We start from the raw sequence: 22,729 nt of genomic DNA, 5'->3' as shown, positions 1-22,729 counted from the left end.
TATGCAGTGATCAGTGAAATTATTCTCTTGCAGAAAAACTCTAATTCTCTTACCTTAGCCTGCAGTAGAGCAGAAGTTGAGTGCAGGAGCGTTGCCTTCTGTCTAGGTTATCTACTGCCACTGGTCACCCTGGAGGAATACTGGATGGGGTGGGACATCCTGACCCCTTGTCAAAGGCAGCATACGATACAATCCCTTTTCCAGACTGATTATAGACTGTTTTAAAACCAGCTGGATCTTGCTGCTTTAATCCTTTTGGAAGGCTGTTTGCAATCTCACAGCTCTAATCCTTAGATATCTTTTTGGTTTTCTGAAGCACCTCACTGATTTGGGCTTGTGGCAATACCATCTTTTAGCTAAAATATCCCTCCTACTGTGTATTTATTCTTCCTAGTCCTCCGCCAGCCCCAGTTGTTCATATGCATAGTAAATGTGCTGGTTCTTACAAAGTTCATGCTGAAAGGAGGCCTTTTATGAGAATAACTATAGTATATTCTTTTTGTAATTGGTGTCCAGTACTTATTTAAAGTATTTTATATAATATTATAATTGAGTCATCTTTTCTGTCCGTTCTAGAGAGCCACTGTGTTGAAGCATCTCTATATCTATATACAGAGAGAGGAAGTTTTCTATAGAATCTCCAAACCGCTGCTTATGCTACTACTGCAAGAGTTGCTCATCAAAGCTCCTTAATTCTGTTTTTAATTTACAGTTTCGAAGCAGTCAGAAAATCTTTCTTCAGACTTGAGCCACCTGAAAGAATGTATCAGCGTTCTTTTCAGTTTCACTCGTAGAGTTATCGAAGACCCTCAGTTTCAAAGTGACCTTCTCACCTGGTTGCGGAGACTGGTGAGGGAGTGAGCATGGATATAGCTGTGTGATCGAGGACCTGAGATCAGTTCAGAAGTCGTGTTTCTCTCACTGCTGTCCCATGTGCAATCCTTTTTTATTTTATTTTTTTCTCATTGGGGAACAGAATCTCTTGCTGAATCTTTAAAGTGAATTCCCTTGTCTGATAAAGTCAGTGGAGATGAACAGTCTTAATGAGGTCTGGCACATGACCAACTGCCATCACTGCTGGCAGCCCACACTGCTCAAGGTGGACATGAGTGTTTTAACGAATATTGCGCATTGCTGTTCTTGTTTTGGAAGTAAGAGTGTTCAGTCCTGTCAGTTTTGGGAAACTTTTGTTCTTACTGGTTTTTAAATAAATTAGTTTTAATTACTTTACAATTTTACTACATTTTTTCCTACTCCAGAGAAAATGGTGCTGTAGCTCATAAGCCAAACAGCAGCCTTTCAACATTGTTCTCCTATTACTTGCCATGAAAGCCAAGGCTCGTTGAAAAGTGTGAGAAATGAAAAAGCATTATTTTTCTGTTTAGCGAGACTGTAAAAGAATGAACCTTGAAATTATTTACAAGGTTCCTGTACACTTTCCTTTTAGGTGTCAGTGTTGCAAAGAATTGGCTGTCCAGGTGACCATCTCTTCCTCTTCAACCACATCCTCCGGTGTCCAGCTGGGATCGGTGAATGGGCTGTTCCATTCATTCAGGTGTGAATGTTTAATTCTTTTTTTTTTTTTGGCAGGTTGGAGTGGGAGTGGAGTGGATAGGAGAGGAGAATGTCTAGTTCCTAATCAATCCCCTGTGACTGCTGCATGTTTCTGGGTGTGTGGAGTCAAGATAACAGTGAGGAGGTTGTCAAGTCGTATATGTGTACACACACACAGACACACACGCACACACGCGTTGTCTCAACCGCGAGAAGGTTAGCAGGGAAATGCAATACCTCTTCTCACTCCTCCTTGGCTAGAGAGACTCAAAAGGGAATTGAGGATTGGGTGGAGCTTTTAGTGTGCTTGGTGTCCCCCCCTACCCCTTTAAATTCCTTTTTACCTCCTTCTGTTGAGAAAATCTAATCTTGTACCATTGCACCATTTCCTCCAAGGGGCTGGAGTTGTCTTTCGTGTATACTTTTTCATCTGAACAAAAAGCTGGCAACAAGGAATGTGAAACTTGGAATATGAATTTCTCTGGTAAAACTAACTTGCCTTTTGGTTAACTTAGACTTTATGGATTTTATGTTTTCTTTCAGATCAAAGTCTTGGATAACCCTTCAGGTGTCTTTCATTTCATGCAGTCTCTTGCCTTGCTTATGTCTCCTGTCAAGTAAGTGTGAAAAATATGCTTTTATAAACGTATTCGGATTAATAGTTGAAAATGTAATGGTACAGGGTCTACCTGTACAACCCTGAAAGCATGCAGCAGGCAAAGTCATAAAAGCAGGCACGGCTAAGAGATTTGTAGTTAAATTCAAACTTTTTTTATTCACCTCAGATTACAGCCTTGGCATTATGTTACCCTACTGCATGCCATATGCTGGAACTTGCTTTCACCTGTCGAATAGCTAGTGATTTCTGACATACCTGCGTGTTTGTTATTGTGAACTCTGAAATAACGTTCTTGACCGCGTTTCCACAATTACCTGCTGGGAATACTATCTCTGTAACAAAAGTGCTTGAGGAAAGGGTTTAGCAGAGTTGGAGTTTGTGATCTTTATTTTTTTTCCCCTCTTATCTAGAAGGAAGACATGATGCTTGGAAAAGCTAGTTAATGAAATCATTTATTAGCGAAAACTGTTGTTGTGTGCTTTGGATAAAACATAATAAGCATAATTTGCTCCCCTTCTGAGTTCTTCTTTAGTCATTAGCCTTTCTCTCTGATTTGCTTGTTAGAGATTAGCATGGGGAGATAGTTGCCCACTTGGGCATGCTCATTGCAGTAGGAAGGTTGCAAGTCTGTGGCCCGAACACATTAAGTCTGTACCCTTTAAGAACGGTAGACTGATGTTTTTTTGTGTAAATGTTAATTGCAAAGGATCAAACTGCTGGTCCGTAGGGCTGTCAGTTGGATCTTGATAGATTGACCCTAAATTAACTTGGACTCCTATTTAGGAACTAAAATAAGAGCCTACAGTAAAGGGTTTTGTTTTACAGTTCCTATCTAGAGCTGTTTGGGGAACAAGTGCGTGCTGAGGACGTTGCTAGCACGTTGCTAGCGTGTTTTGTTGCTTGCACTTTGAACGTAGACGCTTCTGGGGTGTCTGGAGCGGCTCTCCCAACTGTTGATGCAAGAATGCCAAACTTTCGCTGTGGCTGTTCTGCCCATCGCAGGGCTGACGCTGTTGTGGTTGGTGCATGTCAAGAACAAGTTTTAATTCTAAATTTGGTTTGCGAAACTGGTATCTTAACACTTGTGTTCTGTTTGTAAAATGTTCATGTTATCAGAGTATGAGTTCTGGGAGATACTCCCTCACTCCAAATCTGTGACCGCTCAGGTGATATGCTTCCGGTGTCTTGTAGCGATATGTGCAGAGTTCTACCGGTACGTTCCTAGCTGATAAGAAGTTAAATGTTACGATTTTAACCTTTTTTAGTCCTTTTTTTTTTTTGCATGTTCATTTGATTTCCTGGTATATGCCTATACAACTAAGAATTTATGCAGTACGCAGCCTGAAAACTAGTGTCCCAGATATAAGGCGGTCTGATATATGAATTATTTTTCCTCTAGATTTTGTCAGGTTCGCGGTATTGGAAGTTGAAACAAATACGCTTTCTCATTTGAAGAAGGCTAGAATAAATGAGTGAGCGTTAGAACAGGGCAACTCTTAACGTGTGCCAAAATGGTTTCAGACAGACAAACTTGAATCTCTGTGCCGCACTTGGAGCTGGCTTGACGGGAGGCGGCTCCTTTCTGGAAGTTGTTTAGTTGCGGTAGCTCAGCGTGCCTAGGATGAGCCTTGCTAATTTTGATGTGGTGTCTAGCTAATGTGGCTGTACAAGATGTGGAGTGGAGCTGGCCTGCGCTTGCCCTGTTAGTCTCCCCAGCTGATAGCCTTAAATGATAGTTGTGAAGTACCTCTTCTTAGCAATAACTTTTCCTTTTAATTTGACTTTTGGGTTTTTAGTGTAGACAAACAAAGAATAGCGTTGTTTCTTACCTATTTAATGTGACTTGCTGTACAGGGGTGCTAGCCACTTACGTTGTTCAGAATATTGCTTGGAAGATGGAAAACTGAATTCAGACATCAGATTGGTGTGAGTTTTGTAGGACATCAGGGTATTTGACATACTGGTTATTTTCTTGTATCTGGTTTAAAATGTCCTCTTTTAACTAAGAGGTGACTAAATTCAGAATTCTTATTTTTTTTCTAATTTTTCTAATTGTGATTTTCACCTTAAATGGGTTTATGTCCTCAGGAATCGAGTGGACTTCATGTGCCATATGAAACCAAGTGAAAGAAAAACTTCCTCTTCATCTGGAAAAGAATCTGGAAACTGGACACTAGTAGATGAAGGAGGAGAAGAGGTACAGTAAAGAACTTTTTTTTTTTTTTTTTCTTAATGCTTTTGCTTAAGCTTATTGTATTGGTCTTGTGAACTGGAGGAAGTAAAGGTGACTGTTACTCGGTTATAAAGCATCTCTTTAAATTTAGACCTATTTTTGTCTCCTTGCATCTCTGTGGTATGACTGTAGATAGTACTGGAGACTTGAGTTTCCAGTAATGAATGTTAACAGGTATAAGTTAAACTTTGTTGGAACTATTGCATGCGAAAGGAGGGAAAAATACAGCTTGTTTAATGCAACGTAATGGATTTCAATATGTATATACGATATGGAAATAGACGTGCATTTGAATATGTGCTTCCCTTTAGGGGGTTATGTTGGTTATGCTAATAGGGTACGTTATGTTTAGTTCTGTTCTCTAGCTGATGAGTGCTGTTATATAAAAACACAAGCAGGCCTGAATTGAGGGGCCTGTGTGTGTGGGAAGGAGAGTTCAGTTGTCCTTTCTTGCGTGCTTTCTTTGTTTCCCCTAGCAAGCAAACTGGAATTAGTACGGTAGCTAAGTTCTTCTACCATAACTTTTGCTGGGAAAGCTATTAAAAGCTAAATTTGTCTGCAGGATGAAGATCCTGAAACAAGCTGGATTCTGCTTTTGGAAGACGACTTGATTGTCCTGTTGTCACAGTTTCCCTTTCATGAACTGTTTCAGCAGTTCCTTGGAATTAAGTCTGGAGGTAAATCAACTGCTGAGTATTCTTCTTTTTAGTTATGTTAAATGTATTAATGACTAAAACAACCAAAAATGCTACTGTGCTGTGAGAGATACTCTTCAAACTGAGTAAGAAGTGAACCTGCCCAAACAGCTCACAGCCGAAATAGATGAGATAACGTCAAGTTGAACGTTTTAGCACTAGCAAATTCATAGCAATGCCAACATGCAAAATACTAGAGTCCTTCCCTTGAATTTTGATCTGCTTGAGAGGTATGCTAACAAATGTGCTTTCAGAGCTAATCTCTTCCCCCTTGCTTGATGACTGTAATGTTACTGTGATTTTTCTCCAATTCCTTTTTTTCTCTCCCCCCACCTTTCCTTTTTTCTCTAATTTCTGGACAAGTATATGAAGATACTGCTTGCTGAAGACCTTATAATCTGTATAGATTATTTATATTTTCATATTTAAATTTCAGTTGACAATGAATACTTTTTTTTTAGGTTCTTATTTTCCTGAAAAAACAACTCCCTATGAGATGATGAAGATTTTTGCTTTTGCAAACTCATTAGTAGAACTTCTGTCTGTGGGACTGGAAACATTTAACAGAGCCCGCTACCGGCAGTTTGTGAAACGAATTGGTCAGCTGATCAAGTAAGAGCATATCTTCTCTATGATACCATTGAATCTGCACAGACTCTGTTACTTTTGCATTAAGTGAGGAGTTCTTAGTCACAAGTGATATAGTACAAGTAAAGACATGTGCATGAGCTTGTGCTTCCTCTGCAAAGTCTGTTATTTGGATTATTGTGGTGCTATCATCCTTACTGTAACTTCACTGTTCAAGTGGGTGTTTGCCAGCATAATGAGGTCTTATGAAGTGCTGAAGTCATAAGACAGAGTGGACTGTTTGCATAACACTGCCTTCTGCAACAGTTTATAAACAGTAGGTAGCAATTTGGTGTGTGTGTGTGTGTGTGTGTGTGCGCATGCCAATTTTGCCCTGCTCCTATGGAGTCTTCCATTGCAGAAGAAAATATATTTCTCATAAGATGTCTTTCTCTTTCTGGCTTAAAATTCAAAGCTGTTAATAAAATAGAAAACTCAGTTCTTGGGTAGCCTTTGCCCTGTGAGTAGGGTTAGCTGATCCAGGAATCTGAAGCCCCAGAGCTCTGGACTCCAAAGCTGCCTGGGTAGTGGGCAATTGCAGGGTTGAAATGCTGTGGCAAGAGGAGTTGGGGGAGGTGTGGAGTGACAGGCAGACTTCCATCAGGGATGTGCTCAGGCTTGTCCTGGAAGATCATGGAAATCCAGCAGTTTCTCTGATCACCACTACTTATAACTGGTGTTTCTGCTTTCTCTCTGTTGTAGTCTAGAATTGTTTTAGGATATTTCACTCCTTGAAAATCCTTATATTGTCATAAGAAAAAGGATTTGGAGAAGTTGCTCTTTATTGTTGAATCTCTAGCAGTTACTTCATATGTCCTGACTAGTATGATTATGTTTTCTAACTTAACAGTGTCCTCCTTGAAACAAAATCCGTATTTTCCTTTGTGCTATACTGAGTAAGTTAGTGCTCTCATAATTACTCCTATCTGGGTTTTTTGCATGTATTGCAAGTTTATAAGGTAAGATTGCTTTAAGGCTCAAAAGTTAATTAGGAAAAAACTAAGTTCGTATAACGGAGTACGTGGTGTTTGTTTGCCAAACCAAGAAAGGATAGCACTGGAGTTCATAGACTGAACTTACTTGAAGAGGTGGGGAAGGTACATGTTATTTATATGGAAGCCTCTTAGAAATTAGAGAGTAGAGACTTGAACTTGTTCATCTTGTAACTAGACTAGTCTAGTTGCACGTGTCTCTGTTTTTATACTGTGGTGACGTACTTAACGATCTTTCTGCAACTTGTTTCTTCTATTTCTGCTGTGTAGGATGACACTTTGTCACGTCAGTGACCACTGGGCCCAATACGTTAGCTGCAATAAACAATACGGATCAATAGCGCATCCCTACTCTGTGGAGAAATTGCAACTAGAGTTTGATGAGCTGTTCTTTAGAGCTGTTCTACATGTTCTGAAGGCCAAAAGGTAGGCTGCTACCAAAATACTGCATTGAAAAGCCGATATCCTGGAATGAGTGTCTTGGCAAAAGGTCACACCAAATCAGTTCCTTCACCCTGATGTTCTCTTTCAGTGGAAACCGGCTTTGGCTTGGCGGAGTTAGATAATTAAACTGGGAATAGATATTTAAAGCTGGGAGTTGCAGGAGCTTTAATATTTACTCTTAATAATGTAGATAAGTCTGTAATATGCAGGATTTTTCAGTTTACTGGTAGTATCAAGATAGGGAGGGATTTAAAAGCCTTGATCCCTGGGATCAGACTAGGGGAACTTGCTTAGCTCCGAATGAGATCAGCTTAGAAAGAGGTGCGAAGACACATTCTCACATTCCTAATTCTGTTGTGTGGCAGAGTTTGGGCATGTGTCTCCTTTTCAAGTGTTGGGACAGAACAAAACACTTTCTGTCTGCTTTTTCAAATCCAACAGGCTGGGAGTCTGGTTGTTCATGTCTGAGATGCCTTACGGAACTTTATCCAGCAACATGCTTTGGAAGCTCTTCTTCGTCATGCACTGCGCGGAGAACGAGCACCTGGAAAAACTCTGCTCTACTCTACAACCTGCTGACTGCAAGCAGAGGCTCAAAGGTAGAATCCCTTTGCTCAGAACCAGTTTTAACTGATTCAGCTACTGCTGCATCATTAATTCTGTTCAGGCTGCATGACTGGTCCAGAGGCCTCAGAAGTATCTTGAAGCGGTTTGTGGGATTGTAGCACCAGTTTGACTGAATTCTCATTTCATCAGGAATTGTCATATAGGTTGAAATTTACTGTCCTTTTGATTTTTCTCTCTGCAACAGTGACTACTACTGGCTGCTTCAGAGAGCTGTAAGAATGCCAAGCAGTAGGTACATTTTGTGTATAATCGTATCAGGTGCCATCTTGATCTCTAAAATTACTTGGAGATTGAGTTTTTAAATCCAGACATGGAATTTTGTATCCCTTCTAGCTCTCTTTCGGTTGTGAGCTGTTGACTGTTCTTAGTCATATAAATACACCAGTCCTCTTCCCCCCCCCCCCCCCCCAAACTTAACAGTTTTGTCTTCAGTAGTTTATTATGTTGGAGTTCTGCTTGTTATTTTTCATAGCTATGCATGTTGCCCTTATCTCATATCTTCTTTGGATGCTTTTCTTGCTCTGTGCGCCATCCGTTCTTTCCCCTTCACTTATGTCCTTTGATCTCTGCAGTAATTGTGGTGGCTTTAGCTATGGCAGGATTATTTCAAAGTACTTGAATGCTATTTTCCTTTTGCTGCCTTCTACGTGGAAAACATTTCAGGACTTGTTTGACAGGGAGATGGCTAAACAAAGCAGTAACTCCCCATTTCACAAGCTCTTTCCCTCTTGGGACTATCAGATGGAAGAAAAAAAATCTTACTCCTGGTTGCTTTTACTTTTCAGCTAGCTGGTAGCCCAGATAGCTGTTGCCACACAAAGAAATTTTTTTGATGGGGAAGCGGAAGACAATAAGAGATCTTGAGAGCTTATTGAGCATATTTCTTATGTTTGTGCAAACTCAGCAAACGTGTAAGTCAGTTTACGCAGATTAGGACAGGGATAACAAGACTGAAGCTATGCACTTTTTATGAAGTGCTGATGTCTCAAACAAAGAGAGCATAATACGATGCAGTGGATTGTAGCTTTGGCAGTAATGAGCGGTGTTTTGCATCTAGCTAACTTCTGTGTTTTGAAGTCCCTGGTATGCTGATGCAGGATATTTTTTATCCTCTTCATTCTCCTTACTGGGTTATGTCAGCCTGTTGGTATTTTTCATAAATGTCTAGACAGGGAAAATCAACAATACTTTTAGTGAAATCCATCTAATCTTCTGAAATACCATCTTTTGACTGACATTTAATGATAAAATGCTGACTTAGTTTCCCATAAATCATACCCTAATAGTCCTTGGCGTTAACATTCTTGTGAGGCGAGGCAGGGAGACCCTTTTTATTCATTTCATCTCCCGAATTAACTCTGAGAAATGTTGACAGTGGTGCATCTGCAGATGCTAGTGAGGCTTGGTCATTGTTGAAAGCTTTAGGCTCGCACATGTAAAGGCAGGAGAATAGCTGTTTTTAAGAGACGGTCAGAATCAGCATGATAAAATGGAATAAAGCGGTGGAACGTAGTTGTTAGGGCAACCTCTGGACTGTGAGAGCTGCCAAATGTAGAATAAAGCCCTGGGGGAAATCACGGAAGTCTAATTGCTTGAGGTGTTCTTGAGAGGGACGAGTGTTAAATTTACTGTGGAACACACGTTTTCATTGGTAAGCGATGACTTCATAGCTTTTTTTTCTTGAGCTTTGACATCTGTGTGGACACGAATGTCTGTTCTCCCTAAATTTCATAAATGTAGAATTGACAATTTTGTCATTTTGCTTCCATTGCACTAGGTATTGAGAACTTAACTGTAACCAGAAATGTTGTCCAGCTTCATTACTGTCATGTTTAAGGGAAATTACCAAGATTTGAGGGGCAACTGATTTTTAGGGTCTCTCAACTTTAACAGTGGGCTGTTGTGTAATTGAATAGGCAGATGAGAAAGGAAATTGGGTCAAGTAGCAACTGCTTGGTGAAAATGACATTGCTCTGCTCTGAGGCAGGAGGATTTAGACAGAGCCTGTTTTCTTCCCTCTCTTCTTCTCCCCTTCCTTCAGTCCCAAGATGCAGCTTGACGTGAGTTTGTGGGGATGGCGTTAGGGCCTGCAGAGCAGAGTCCGTGGAAGACCCTGGTTACAGTGATGGCAGGTTATATGACATTTGCTGTCACTGGGTTGTTCATGACTTGTGTGTTCTGCCCCTTCCCTGCTCTCTGGCTCACTCTGCTATGCCTGTTTATACAGTGGTGACCTAATATATATATATATTTTTTTGGTCCTTATCCACTACCTTAAAAATGAACTTCCTGACTTCTACTCTTAAGGCAAAAGATAACATGAGAAGAAAGGGGAGATGAGTGGATGGGACAGAGCTTGCTGCAGCTTTGTGACTTGCCTCTCACATGTACGTGTCAAAAATCTAGTTTATCTTGCTGTTGAGAAGCTCTTAACTTAAATTGCACAATTCTCCAGCGCCCTTCTTCATGAGATGTGTTGGTTGTTAAGTCTGACCCTCTCACGTTGAGGTACAGTTGCAAGATTCTTGAAGGCACTTGAAACAAGAACGTAACCGAAGTGGAAGTATTTAATCTTAGCATGCTAAACGCACTCTGCTGTGCAGATTGAATAGTTGAGTACCTCAATGAGTACTTTTTCTGTATGTTCAACTGCTGTGATAAGACCACTGTAAACCATTTCTGCTGGTATGTTACACTACAGAGGAAGCAGACCACTGGCCAAGCTATTTTACAGCCCAAATGCAGCTTTCAACACTTCCTTTGCTCTTCAGCGCAGACCCTGTTACTTAGTTTACTTGGAATGAATTGAAGACAATTTCTTTTTAAAGTGCTGTTCAAGTTTTGTGGTAGCCTCTGAAGGGAGGAATGGAGAGAAATGTTTTTTTTACATTTGGCTACTTCTTTCTATCCTATTTTAAAACTTACCTGCAACATGTCCATAATGGTTATGAGGAGAGACTTGTCTTGAATCCAAGCAAGAGCATCTTGTATCTTTTGTGTGCTACTTCAGTTCTCTGTTTTGCAGAGGTATTTTCCAAGAGTCTGCTCCATACTTTTGTTTCACTGAGTTCGAGAAATGAAAGTGATCTTTCCATGCAACTCTTGGATGTAACTGAGGCCCAGGGCTAGATGCTTTCAGTACTGTCTCTTTTGTAATCAGTGTAGAATGGTTTCCCTAGTTTACTTGCTGCTTGAAATCATAGTATGTGGAATTGGCAAAGTCTCTTGATCAAAACCTCTCTGCTCCGCTTGGATGTGTGCCTAGTTTTCATCTTCTCGTGACTGTAGTGCTAATTAACTCTAAGTTATATGCAGGAATTCAGTTTTTAGTCTATACAATTGCTACAATATATATTGGAAGCTAAAACCATAGCAGTATTTTTTTTAGAAGCAAAAAGATCCAAGCAGGTCCTCCTATGAATGATCAGCATTGCATAGTCAATATTAAAAATTAAATTCTACCTGTTCTTAAAATAGTCTTAGTTTTCATCATGAGTTCCTGCCATATTTGCTGAAGCATGTGGGCACGTTGTTCCATCACTACACACTACAGTATTTTTTTGCCCCGTATTTCAAAACAGCTGGTACCAGTCACTTCTGAAGAGAGGATACTAATCTGCAGACCGCCAGGGATGAGAATTTCTTTGTCTCTGATCCCTTCTCTGGGGTTGAACTGTGAATAAACGTGTAAGTATTGATGATATACTTCCTATAGCACTTCATTTATGTTTGTTTTGTGCATTTTTTTTTTCTTCCTAGATCCGGAGCACCTTGAAAGTTTTGAAAAGTATCTCAAATCAATGAACTGCTCAGAAGAAATTTGTCTGCTTACCACATTTGCTCAGATGGCACAAACCAAGCGGGCTGATGTGGATGAGGATTTTATCAAAATGATTGTTCTGGAGATATATGAGGTGAGTAATGTTACTGGTCTGTTTAGCAAAAGGATGAACATGCTCTTGGTCTTTCTGGCAATGAAAAGTGTGAAGCATATCTCACCTCCATAGCTTATAAACCTTGCAAGTAGTTCTCTTGGTCTCATGGCCGAACAATCTAAGACTGAATTAGAATATCCTAAAATGCTTGTTTTCTTTTGGGAGAAAAAACAGCTTTTCTGTAGACCAAACCAGAATGGAAAAAAACAAAAAAACTTTTCTTTGCTTGATTCTTCTCTCTCAGGTTTAACTTGTAGCTCTGAAATTCCTTGTGTATATTCTCTTTTTTTTTGTTACTGTTCATATGTTCAGTTTTGATCTTTGTTTTTGGCGTTGTCTCGTAACAATTTCATAAGGTGTCTTGGATGTTAGGATAATCAGTTTTACTATAGGCATTTGCACTTATCAGCCATGTTGTGCAGGATGAGCAAGAGCAATTTGGTTCTGTGCTCTCCAGAAGAGAGAATATCGCACTGTCAGTGAAGGCCAACCATAGTGAGTAGCTTCTCTCTGCTCATCTTCTCAGGTGTCCTACGTTAGTCTTTCCACAAGAGAGACATTTTCAAAAGTTGGTCGAGAACTCCTGGGAGCAATTGCCAGCACCCATACACAGATTATTTCTGTACTGCTGGATAGAGTTAGAGACACCATTGAAAAAGTTGGGATGGTAAGTGCTAGCCTCTGTCCTTTAAAGAAGGCACCTGTTTAAAACTGGGAAGAGACCGTACCAAGCAGTGTTGTAAGATACAGCTGGGTGTGCCTGGATCATGGTAAAGAGCTGTCAATCGTGGTTTGTTTTTTTTTTTTTTTGATTTTTTTTTTTTTTGGATCATATCACTGTTTAAGTGTGTGGTAGAAAGGCTTAGTGCTGATTATTGTTTCATACTAAGTACCAATTAGCCTTTTGTTCTGTTTTCTGTCCTCAAAGGTTTCTTTGTATCTGTTTAAAGAACTGCCATTGCACCTGTGGAAGCCTTCTTCATCTGAGATAGCACTGATTCGTGACTGGTTATTAAATAACAGCCTAACCACAGTGGAGAATAAACTAGCCTGCATTATCTTGGAAGGTCTAAACTGGGGACTTGGTGAACATGTAAGTATTAAAAATGAATAAACAAACAAAAAAAGGAGGCGTGACACCTGGTCAGTTTTCGAGAGGAAAAAGTATTACTCAGTCTGAGACTATAGTTATGAATTTGTGAAAACAGTTAAAATAGCATGCTTTTGGTATGATAAGCTGCTTTGCGCGCACTTGAAGGCATGGCACTGCAGGCTTAGCGATGATTTTCTAGCGTTCTGCCTGAGGATTTGTTTGTGTCGCTTTTCCATAGTGATGCAGCTGAGATTAAAAGCGATATTTAAGCAGGAGTTTCCTCTTTCTAAACAAGAGGAAACAGCTTGATGGGACAATTCTTGTGAGTCACTTGACTAAGGTAATCCGTGGCTGCAGATATAGTGCCGATATGGAGGAATCCTCCGAGAGGTGTGTATGACACTGGTGTTACTGTAGTTTGAAGGATTATATGCAGGTATGCTTTGTACAATTCAAAAAACCTCATAATTGAAATGAAGAGATGCAAAGCCCTGAGCATGATTTAAAAGCCTGGAAAAGAATGGGTTACTCTGGGAGCTCCATCTGTTCGGGACTCAGTCCAGGTCAATTGTTTTTCCAGAGAAACAGAAATGAATTTGGGACAGTCCTGTTGCCTGTGTTAAAAGACTAGATATAGGAGTACAGTGATACACAGAATACTAAATGCATTTGATTGTACTGAACTCTTCCCTTTGCTGATACTCTGACGTGAAGCTTGCTTTACTTTTGCCCCTCGTTTCTTGATAACATGCATGAAAAGGAAGGAATAGTAGGTCTTGAGAAAACTTAAATGTGAGATCTTTGCTGTGAGATAAGAGTTAGGTTGGAGCCCTCTGCTATGGGGAAAACACTTCTTTAAAGTGGTAATTGATAAGAGGAATTCCAGTATTTTGATACAATTTGTAGTAGGATGGTGGGTTTTTTGTTTCTTTGTTTTGTAAGATTTCCAGTCTTTATACTAAGTGATTTAACCCAAAGATCCATAGATAGTGTGTTAATTACTATAAATTCACAAAGGGTACATGAGCTGGTTATTAAGGTCACTTTTTCTGGAAATAGTTTAGCTGCTGAGCTTTGTAATGCTCAATGCCTGTTTGTTATCCTTCAGTGTTGGGTCAGAATTTTTCTTACTGGCCAAATTTTCTGCTAAGTATTACAGCACTCATCCTCTTTCTGGCTGTTCAGGTTAAGGCTTATTTTTGTTTAGTGCAACGGAACGATGTGATTTTAAAATAAAGTGAAGTTTGTGATACTGTTCTAGCAGGATGCTCTTCATCTGGATGCAGCTGTCCATTCTGAAGTTGCATTGATGGTCCTGGAAGCGTATCAGAAATATCTCCCCCAGAAACCATACGCTGGGCTGCTTTCTGAAAGCATAAAACAGGTATTCAGTCTTCAGAATAATAGGGAATAATTTATTGCTAATGATAGAAAAATTGCGGGACGAGACCCCTTTTGATTTTTACAGCACACGCTTGACTGAGGAAGGTATGGCCCCAAGTTACAGAAGGGGAATGGAAGGATAGACGGGTCAAGGTTAAAAATTCTTTTTCTTGGATGTTAAATCCAAAATGCTTTTTTAAATTTATTTATTCAGAGCTCTTAGCGTTGTGTTAGGCTTTGTCTTCTCAGTATCGTACAGCGTTTTCTGCTCTCCTCCTATGTGTTTTTGCCCAGTCTTTTCTTCCCGCACTTTGTTCCTTATTGTCTCCGCTCTGTCCTGTCTTGTTTCTCTGTACTACTTGATTGTTGCTTGTTGCCTTGTGCCAGCTAGATGAGTTCTCTTTTTTTTGGCTCATTTCGACTGTGGTTGCCACCTGTATTGCTAGGTCTGTGCTGACTTGCATGAGCCCTATAGCTGCAACTTGAGTAAAAATTCTGTTCAGATTCTTCTACTCCCTGCTCAGGGAGGATGAAATCTCTGCAGTGTTTTCCAGATCTGAAATTCACGCTGCTCTCTAAGAGTGTGTACAACACTTTTTCCCAGAGGTTTAAAACGTGCTCAAATCCAGACAGACTTTTCACGATAACAGACAAACATACCTCGCCAATAAATACAGAGACTCTTCCTATCTACATTACAGGCTTCCTTTCCAAGAAGAACCTGGCAGATTTTAGTCTTCAGGTTGATAGATGATATTTTTGTGTGTTTTTTCTTTTCCCACCAGTGGTCTTGAGCATTACTAAACATTGTGTGTGTGTGTGTGTTATGTGTAAATATAAATATATATTTATATAAATATTTATGTTTATATGTAAATATAAATGCCACACATATATAGAGAGAAAATATACCTATACATTTATATAGAAAAGCATTACTGAACTATGTAAGTAGTGCATAATGCTACATATGAAAATATATATTTTTAAGTACAAATAAAACTGAATCCAAGACAGATATGTAGTGTGGAAAACTTTGGTCAAACAGCGTAGGTTGATAGAGTTTACCAAAAGGGCTGGGGGTGAACACGAACTTAGAAACAGGGTTTTCAGGTAAACCTAACTGGCAGTGCTGCGTAGTGGGTCTGAAAAATAATGACTGTTGCTTTGATTTTTTTTTTTTAATTTTTTTTTTTTTTTTGATCTAGGGTCATGTTAGAAGAGGAAATTCATCTGAGCTGACCCACGTCCTAGACTAGTGCTGTACTTGCTGTAGCATGGCTGTGCTTCCTCTCATTCCTGTTTTACTGCTTTGTTTCAGGTCTCCTACTTAGCCAGCATTGTTCGTTACGGAGAAACACCAGAGACTTCCTTTAATCAGTGGGCATGGGGTTTGATTTTGAGGTTAAAGCTTCACAGAAATGACCGTGGCGTGCAGGAGGGCCGGCCTGCAGTCCCCATATCTGACAGTGTGCCCGACATGACGGAGTCGGTCACGCTTCACCCGCTCCTGAAGGCTGTTAAAGCAGTCATCCCTATCGGCTGTTACCTGGCGCTGGCAATGACCACGCTAGGTCATAGGTAAGTGTGCTTTCTTGTGTTTGCCTTGAGTGGATGCCCAGCCCTGGCTGCTGAGCATCCTACTTAATGATGAACTAAGGGCTGTTAACATCTCTCTGCCTTTTTAAAGATGATAAAGGGCTTCTGATGCAAAGGGTTGAGCTTTTGTCAAGGACAGTGGTTTTGAACAGCATGCCGTTTCCTTTATTTTGCTAGTAGTGATTTTGATCTTTTGCATGTTTGGGTGAAATAGTGATTTAAAAAAAAATACTGAAACTGCTGGGGTTAGTGTGACCATTGTGGACAGGAATAACTTTTAACCGCATCTGCTGAAAGATTTGTCCTGCAGTTCAATTTTTTTTTAGCAGGATAGTCAGTGAGGAGGAGGAAGAAAACTCATGCTGATAGCAATAAATTGAGAGCTTTATAATCTTAATGCTGAACTGCCTAGCCCTAACAGTGTTCCAGCACAGTCTTTCCGAGTGCTCTCAGCTGGTTTGTAGATAAGGCTCTTTGGACTCAAATGTACTGTTTGCTTAAGGTACAGATACAGGGGCAGAGTTCTGTCAAAGACTCCCTCAGGTCTGTTTTCTCTGAATCCGATCACTTTAGTTATCTTCCTCTTATTTAGAGTTTTGACTACTATGTTTTCTGCGTGGAACGTTGCTTTACTCCTCAAAGAGAAACTGTCTTAGAGTTCTTCCTACCCCAGCCATTGCTTGAGGCCAAGATTGTCATCTGCGTATTATGACCCTTCATAGTATTAGAGTAACTTGAGATTATTATGAAGCTGTTGTGGTTTGAGAGTGGAAGGTTTGTGACTTTGAACACAGAGAGAAAAACAAGGAATGTCTTTAATTTTGATTTTTTTTTTTTTTTAAATCACCCTATTTGGCATTGCGAAGAATCATTTGACATTCCTCTTCTGTGTGAACAATAAGGCTGATCTTATCACTTTTGTGATAAATAAACTGAAGAAAAAACTTTGTGGATTTAACTCTCTAGGACTTCAAAGGTTATGTATAAAGAATATGAATGTCTGTATATCTCAGGTTACAAAAAAACCCTATTTCTTGCTGCTCATAGTCCTTATCACAGAATCACAGAATGGCAAAGGCTAGAAGGGACCTCTGGAGATCACCTACTCCAACCCCCCTGCTCAAGCAGGGTCCTTTAGAGCACGTTGCACAGGATGGTGTCCAGGCGGGTGTTGAATATCTCCAGCGAAGGAGACTCCACAACCTCTCTGGGCAAGCTGTTTCAGTGCTCCGTCACCCAACTTTTATGCTTTTGCTTATTTATTTTGTTTCTGTTTTGACAGTGTTGAGAAGTTCTGTGTCGAAGGGATCTCTCTTTTGGGTGTACTCGTCCAGTCTAGATACCTGAGAACGGTAGTCCATGTGCTGGATAAAATTTTACCCCTGTTCTACTCTTGCCAGTATTACCTCCTGAAGAATGAACAGTAAGCATGATATGTTCCTAATATGTTTATCGCTAAAGAAAAGTGAAAGTTAAGATTAACTGTTAAACGTATCATGTTTCATTCTGGGTTTTGCATCTAGTGTGAACGTGACACAGGTGACTAGAAGAACTTCTGGTTTGCCAAGTTATTTTTTGTCACTGGCTCCGGTTAATGACACAGTTATGGAAACCTGGGCTATTGACATCACGTGTACAAATGTCTTTCACGACAGTGCCACTGTGCCACAAAACCAATCTCAGGACAGCTGTATTGACAAGAGCGGTTGTCTTTAGATGAGCTGGATAGTTAAAGAATGTCGCCTGTTTATCTGTGTCTATTGTGGTAAGCTGAGCAACAGCTGGGAGGTCTAGTTGAGCTAGACCTCAACTGTCTGTCCTGGTAAACTAGTGATAGGGTCCCCTGGTGCACTTTTGACTTGGTCCACCTACCAGTCTCCCAAACAATTTCTTGAGCTGGATTTGGGTGTTAAAGTGGGTTAAGAAATGTTCCCGAGTGGCAACCTTGATGGGGCCATCCTCTTTTGGAGGGTACGAGGATTAATAGTGGATGGGCAGGCTGCTCGATGCCACTTGGATTCAGTGCCAGAAAACGGTCTGCGGCACATTTAAGTTACTAGCTTGACAGAGCCTCTGTCACATAGTTACTGCTGTTCTGTTGAGCATGCTGCGGCTTTGGAGTACTGACAAGGATATGCTTTTTAACGTGGTGCTGGAACCTCTGTTCGGGTTTACCACGTTTTTATGATGAGCGTTGTCTTCTCCAGAAAGGTGGAAAGTGAATTTCTGGGCTGTCAAACATATGTGCTGCTGTTTGCTGTCTGAAAACTCAAGATACATTGCTGTACAGTTAGGTCAGGCAAGAAGGCTTATTTTGCTGTGTTAGTCATTGTTCAGTTCTCATGGGTTTTGGGAATGCCCTACAGTTCCAAATACTTATGGGATAGGTTTTAGTTATTTTGTTAATGTCAGAGTAGTTTTGAATGTGCCTATGCCTCTTTTTTTTTTTTTCTTTTTTCTTTCTTTTTCTAAAGCAGGCAGTGCTGCAGCTATAATTTTCTGTGCAGGGTAACTTCAGTGTAGATAATCTTCAATGCATAGACTCCTTTCTCATATAAATTTTTCCTAACTTTTGTGCAAGTGTGCATGTTGTGGTTGTATTCAGTCTTGATAAGCTGCCTTGCATTACAAGCTGCCTTGAATTGCACATACTATGTCTATGATATGGTTTAAGTGGAGCAATTAATACTCTGCAGCATGGTTTTGAAGCCAAGCCCTGTATATTGGGGGTCAACCAGTGCTGCTGAGCTGTGCTGCATACTATATAAATTTTGAATTTTTTAGAAGCAGCTCTTCTGAATATTATGTTGTAGGAGAAATTTTAGAATTGATTGAATTTGTTGACATCCCCAGGTTTTTATCTAACATCCAACTGTTCCTTCACCTGGATAGTGGAGTTCCTCAAGGTGTGACCCAGCAGGTTACCCATAAGGTGACACAGCACTTGACAGGAGCGAGCTATGGAGAAAATGTTAAGTTACTCAGTAGTATGATCCAGGTAAGTGTTTTGTCTCCACCACCAGCGGTAGGGTTTTTTGACTGGCTTAGAGTTTAAAGTCAGAATGGATGCTGAATCTGCCAGTCTTGCAGCCACGGAATATCCTGTGTCAGGGTCAGAGTTGGGGTTGTTTTCCTGAAACGCTTTGGCTTAAACTGCGTCCTCGAGAACAGGAAAAATGGTGTCTTGGGTTTCTGGGATTGCTTTAACAGATGACCGTTTTCAGCGTTTCAGAGGGAAGTAGAGAACACTTAAGGTCTGTACCAGTCTGATATTGGGAGGGGGATAGGGAAGGAATCCTATCCTTACTCTAAATCTGGCAATCCATATGACTCTGAGCATGTCAAGCAGATGTGCTATCTTGGAAAACAGATTTTCAGATGCCAGATCAAAACTCTGTTAAAAAAAGGAATGCGACTATAACGCTGCTTTCCTACTTGTGTTTGAGGAATGCAGCAGATACTAGCACTCGAAAGTTTTGCTTTTGACCACTGATTTATGGTCAAGATATGAAAAACATTACTGGCTTAGAAAACAGTAGTAGTTTATTTTTCTAGTGCAAACAGATCATGAACTAAGACTTACTAACGTTAGAGAGGGATAAGGGCTAAAGGGAAACACATCTGCTCTGGGAAATGCTCTTGCAGGAACGCTTCAGAAATAGGTGCTGTTTATGCCTGCAGGTTGCAGAGGGTCCTGTGCGTGGCCTCTGTACCTATTTTGCTGATTGCAAAAACTTCACAGATCTCTAGGCTGCAGCAACTCGCTTGAAGGCTGGAGATGGCAAATAACTTATAGCAATGCTCTTTATGCTCATGTAAAAATCATATTGTTTTAAGGATAGGCCCACAGCTTCATATGAACTAAAGAGTTCTTCAATAAATTCTTACGCTTTACCTGAAGGTGCAAGCTCTTGGTAATTCTACCTTTTAATTTGGCAGACTCACGTTTTTCTAAGCAGCCAGCCGAACGGAGTGGGGTCAGCGGCAGTACTGGAGTTCTGGGTTCAGGTGCTCACCAGCCAGCAGCTGTGGCACAGGGAGAGGGCAACGCTGCTCTTGCTGGATGACTTATGTAAAGCTGCTTTTCAATATAGTCAAGAAGACTGTGTGCAAAAGCTGCTCTACCAACAACACAAGGTAAATGGGTGTGGTGTATTGGTGTGGCTGTTGAGCTGGTGGTCAAGTTGCATGTTGCTCATTCTAATATTTTATGTGAATATATTTTCCTTAAGTGTAACCAGCGCAGTCCTGATGATTGATAATGAGGCTGTGCTCTCTGGTCTGTTTGGAACAGGTCAAGATTAATGACGTAGCTGATATTTGAAGAATAATAATAGAAACCTGTTTATAATACAGGTTTCATTTGAAGGTGTTCTATCGTAGCATTTTAATCTGCAGTCTGTGGATTTCATGTGTTCAATACTATATTTAGAACAAATGATGTATTTAGAACATCCTTTGCCGAGAAAGCAAACAGTGGCAAACTGAAACAGAATATTTGCACCTATGAGAAAGGAAGTATAAGCAAGCATTTCAATGATGGCTTTCTAAATGAAGGTTGTGAAGTAGCTACATGATGTAGGAAGGAACCTAGATTAAGGTGCGGTGACGTTTTTGTAGGTTGTAAATCATCTCTTGGGTCCTCACAGAAACCGGTGTTTTGTGTTTCCTTGCAGAATGCTTTAGGCTATCATTGTGACAAAGGTTTGCTGTCTTCGCTTGTCAGCTGGATTGTGGCAGGCAATGTGACACCTTCGTTCATTGAGGGCAATGCAAATTCCTCTCAGGTAAATGGTGTGATGGTGTTGCAGGAACATTCCCGACATAAGCAATATGTGGGAGTTGTTCACTGCTGTCACAAGTCTTTGCAGATGTTCTCTTGTTCCTTCTTTCTCCCTAGTTCTGTTTTTGAGTTTTCCTGTGATAAAATCCTAATTTAGCCTAATTCTGCGACTTTGTTACGCTAAAGGGAAGATGGACGTTTTTCACTGATCAAGCTTTAATCTGATCTGTGTCCAAGAATTCATATAATTGGATATATTAGTAAAAATTAATACTAAATATTATTCATTTCTTCCTGACACGCTTAATGAGGGAAAACAGGCAAAGACCTACTCTACTATTAGATCGGTTCTTTTCTGATGAGTATTTTGGATATTAGGCACTTTCTCTTCTTTGTACCTCATTCAAGCAAAACAAAAAAAGCCCCAAAAAACCAAACAAACCCCCGCAAAACCCCAACCAAACGAAACAAAAACCTGGCAGTATCCCAACTGGAGATGTGTAGTGCATGTGGGAGAGGGGAGACCTTGATATGATCTTTGACTAGGTTAGTTAATCTAGAACTCTCTGGATAGTTCTATGTACGGTCCCATAAACCTGCTTTCCTCTTTCTTGCACAAATTTGAACAGAATACAAAAGGGAGTAGATGAATGCAGACAGGGAGGAAACTGCTGATTTTTTGTGTCTTCGTGTGATACCGCTTTTGCAACTTTAATGAGAATCTGGAAAAAACATTCTGGTTAAGAAAACGGCAAAAATCCCCTCCTCCTCCTGCCCCGTTTTGTGATCAGTATTTCCTTTATTACTGGGTTGTACAGGTCTGGTTTTCATGGGTGGTGTTAAATATGGAGTCAATATTTGAAGAAGACTCACAGCTTCGCAGAGTCGTGGAGGGGGAGTTGGTTATTAATGCCTTAACTCCTGATCAAGCTTTGAAGGTGAGAGAACTGTTTATCCTCTTCTCTTATAGAAAACTGCTGTAGGAAAATATTCTCTTGGATTGTTTAGTTTTTCTTTAGGCACTTTTTCTTACCAGGACAAAAGTATAACTATTTAAGACCTTACCTGCTTGGCTTGTCCAGGAGAATATATGCCTCTGGCACGGTTTCCTTTACTTTTTTGAATGGTGCCTTTAAAAGCTACTAGGTAAATGTCTGGTCTTAATATATCATTGTTTACAGAAAACTTAATTCAGTAATTAGTACTTTTATATGATTTTTTTTTTCCTGGGTCATCTGAACACCTTTTGATCTATGGTGGATTTATTTTATACCCCTGAGATGAGAAGTGTAGATACTTTATCTTACAGGTTGGAAAATGACTCCTTATATTTCAAAGAGTGTTTTTCAGATGATCTGAATTTCACACAAAGCTGGGCTTTTATTGTTTTCTATTTGGTTGCTTGCGGGTGTGTCCGAATTATTTTCCAAAACTTTCAGAACTGTTCAGGTCTCTCCCTTAACAAGGCACAAAGTCTGATGTGTTTTAAACCATATTTGCAATGTTCCTTGCCCAAACTCAGTTAGAAAGTCTGGAGTGAAGCAAGTTGAAACCAAAGCTCTGCAGTCTGGGAGTATAACTTTTGGGCTGTCCTTGCTCACAGCTGTTTCAGTGTCTTTTGATGAAGAAGTTAACCTGGAAGTTTTAAGGAAACGGGTTTTCTTGGGCTACATCTAGGCTGGCTGGCACATGTCTTGAGCCCTTGGGAACTAGTCTGGAGAACACTTGTGCCTTGGTTTGCATATCTATTTCCATGGAAAACAGCCTGTTACAGGGAATTGCAGTGGGACACTTGTTTGAAAATGTTCTTTTTGCAGAAAGCCCAGACCCAGCTGAAGCTGCCCATTGTACCCTCCCTTCAGAGGCTAATGATTTACCGCTGGGCTCACCAGGCCCTTGCTACTCCTGCTGATCACCCTCTCATGCCACTAATCTGGCAGAAATTCTTCCTCCTTTACCTTCACCGGCCAGGACCACAGTATGGGTGAGTCCATTGAGCGTAAAGGCTCTAGCAGAATAGCAAGCGCTAGTGTGTCGCGTCGTAAGCGAGATTAGTAAATGGTTCATGCTAAGAACTCACCTGAAAGCGGCGGGTACCAGCAACTTCTTTAAACAAAAGTCAGTTTGTTGATTTGACGCTTTTTA

The 22,729-nt window shown here is 40.4% G+C and overlaps 1 protein-coding gene across 4 annotated transcripts in view; it reads left to right on the top strand.

Annotated features, from left to right (window-relative positions):
- LOC138064374 (ectopic P granules protein 5 homolog) overlaps nt 1-22,729 on the top strand; it is a 60,332-nt gene that overhangs the window by 6,485 nt on the left and 31,118 nt on the right. For 2 of the 4 annotated variants that reach the window (XM_068926515.1, XM_068926517.1), the window contains 19 exons: nt 713-849; nt 1,448-1,555; nt 2,098-2,171; nt 4,262-4,370; nt 4,969-5,083; nt 5,563-5,713; nt 6,991-7,146; nt 7,606-7,763; nt 11,551-11,705; nt 12,253-12,393; nt 12,655-12,819; nt 14,081-14,203; nt 15,524-15,783; nt 17,084-17,224; nt 18,655-18,799; nt 19,741-19,938; nt 20,478-20,588; nt 21,403-21,522; nt 22,402-22,568. In XM_068926515.1, the coding sequence (XP_068782616.1) occupies nt 713-849; nt 1,448-1,555; nt 2,098-2,171; nt 4,262-4,370; nt 4,969-5,083; nt 5,563-5,713; nt 6,991-7,146; nt 7,606-7,763; nt 11,551-11,705; nt 12,253-12,393; nt 12,655-12,819; nt 14,081-14,203; nt 15,524-15,783; nt 17,084-17,224; nt 18,655-18,799; nt 19,741-19,938; nt 20,478-20,588; nt 21,403-21,522; nt 22,402-22,568 (2,734 nt within the window). Of the gene's footprint in view, nt 1-712; nt 850-1,447; nt 1,558-2,097; nt 2,172-4,261; nt 4,371-4,968; nt 5,084-5,562; nt 5,714-6,990; nt 7,147-7,605; nt 7,764-11,550; nt 11,706-12,252; nt 12,394-12,654; nt 12,820-14,080; nt 14,204-15,523; nt 15,784-17,083; nt 17,225-18,654; nt 18,800-19,740; nt 19,939-20,477; nt 20,589-21,402; nt 21,523-22,401; nt 22,569-22,729 lie in introns of those variants that run through there. The other 2 variants (XM_068926516.1, XM_068926518.1) reach the window with 2 other exon arrangements.

Source organism: Struthio camelus, chromosome Z, assembly GCF_040807025.1.
Source record: "Struthio camelus isolate bStrCam1 chromosome Z, bStrCam1.hap1, whole genome shotgun sequence".
Taxonomy (NCBI): domain Eukaryota; kingdom Metazoa; phylum Chordata; class Aves; order Struthioniformes; family Struthionidae; genus Struthio; species Struthio camelus.
The sequence above is the reverse complement of the archived record's forward strand: the minus strand, read 5'-3'. Positions and strand labels throughout refer to the sequence as shown.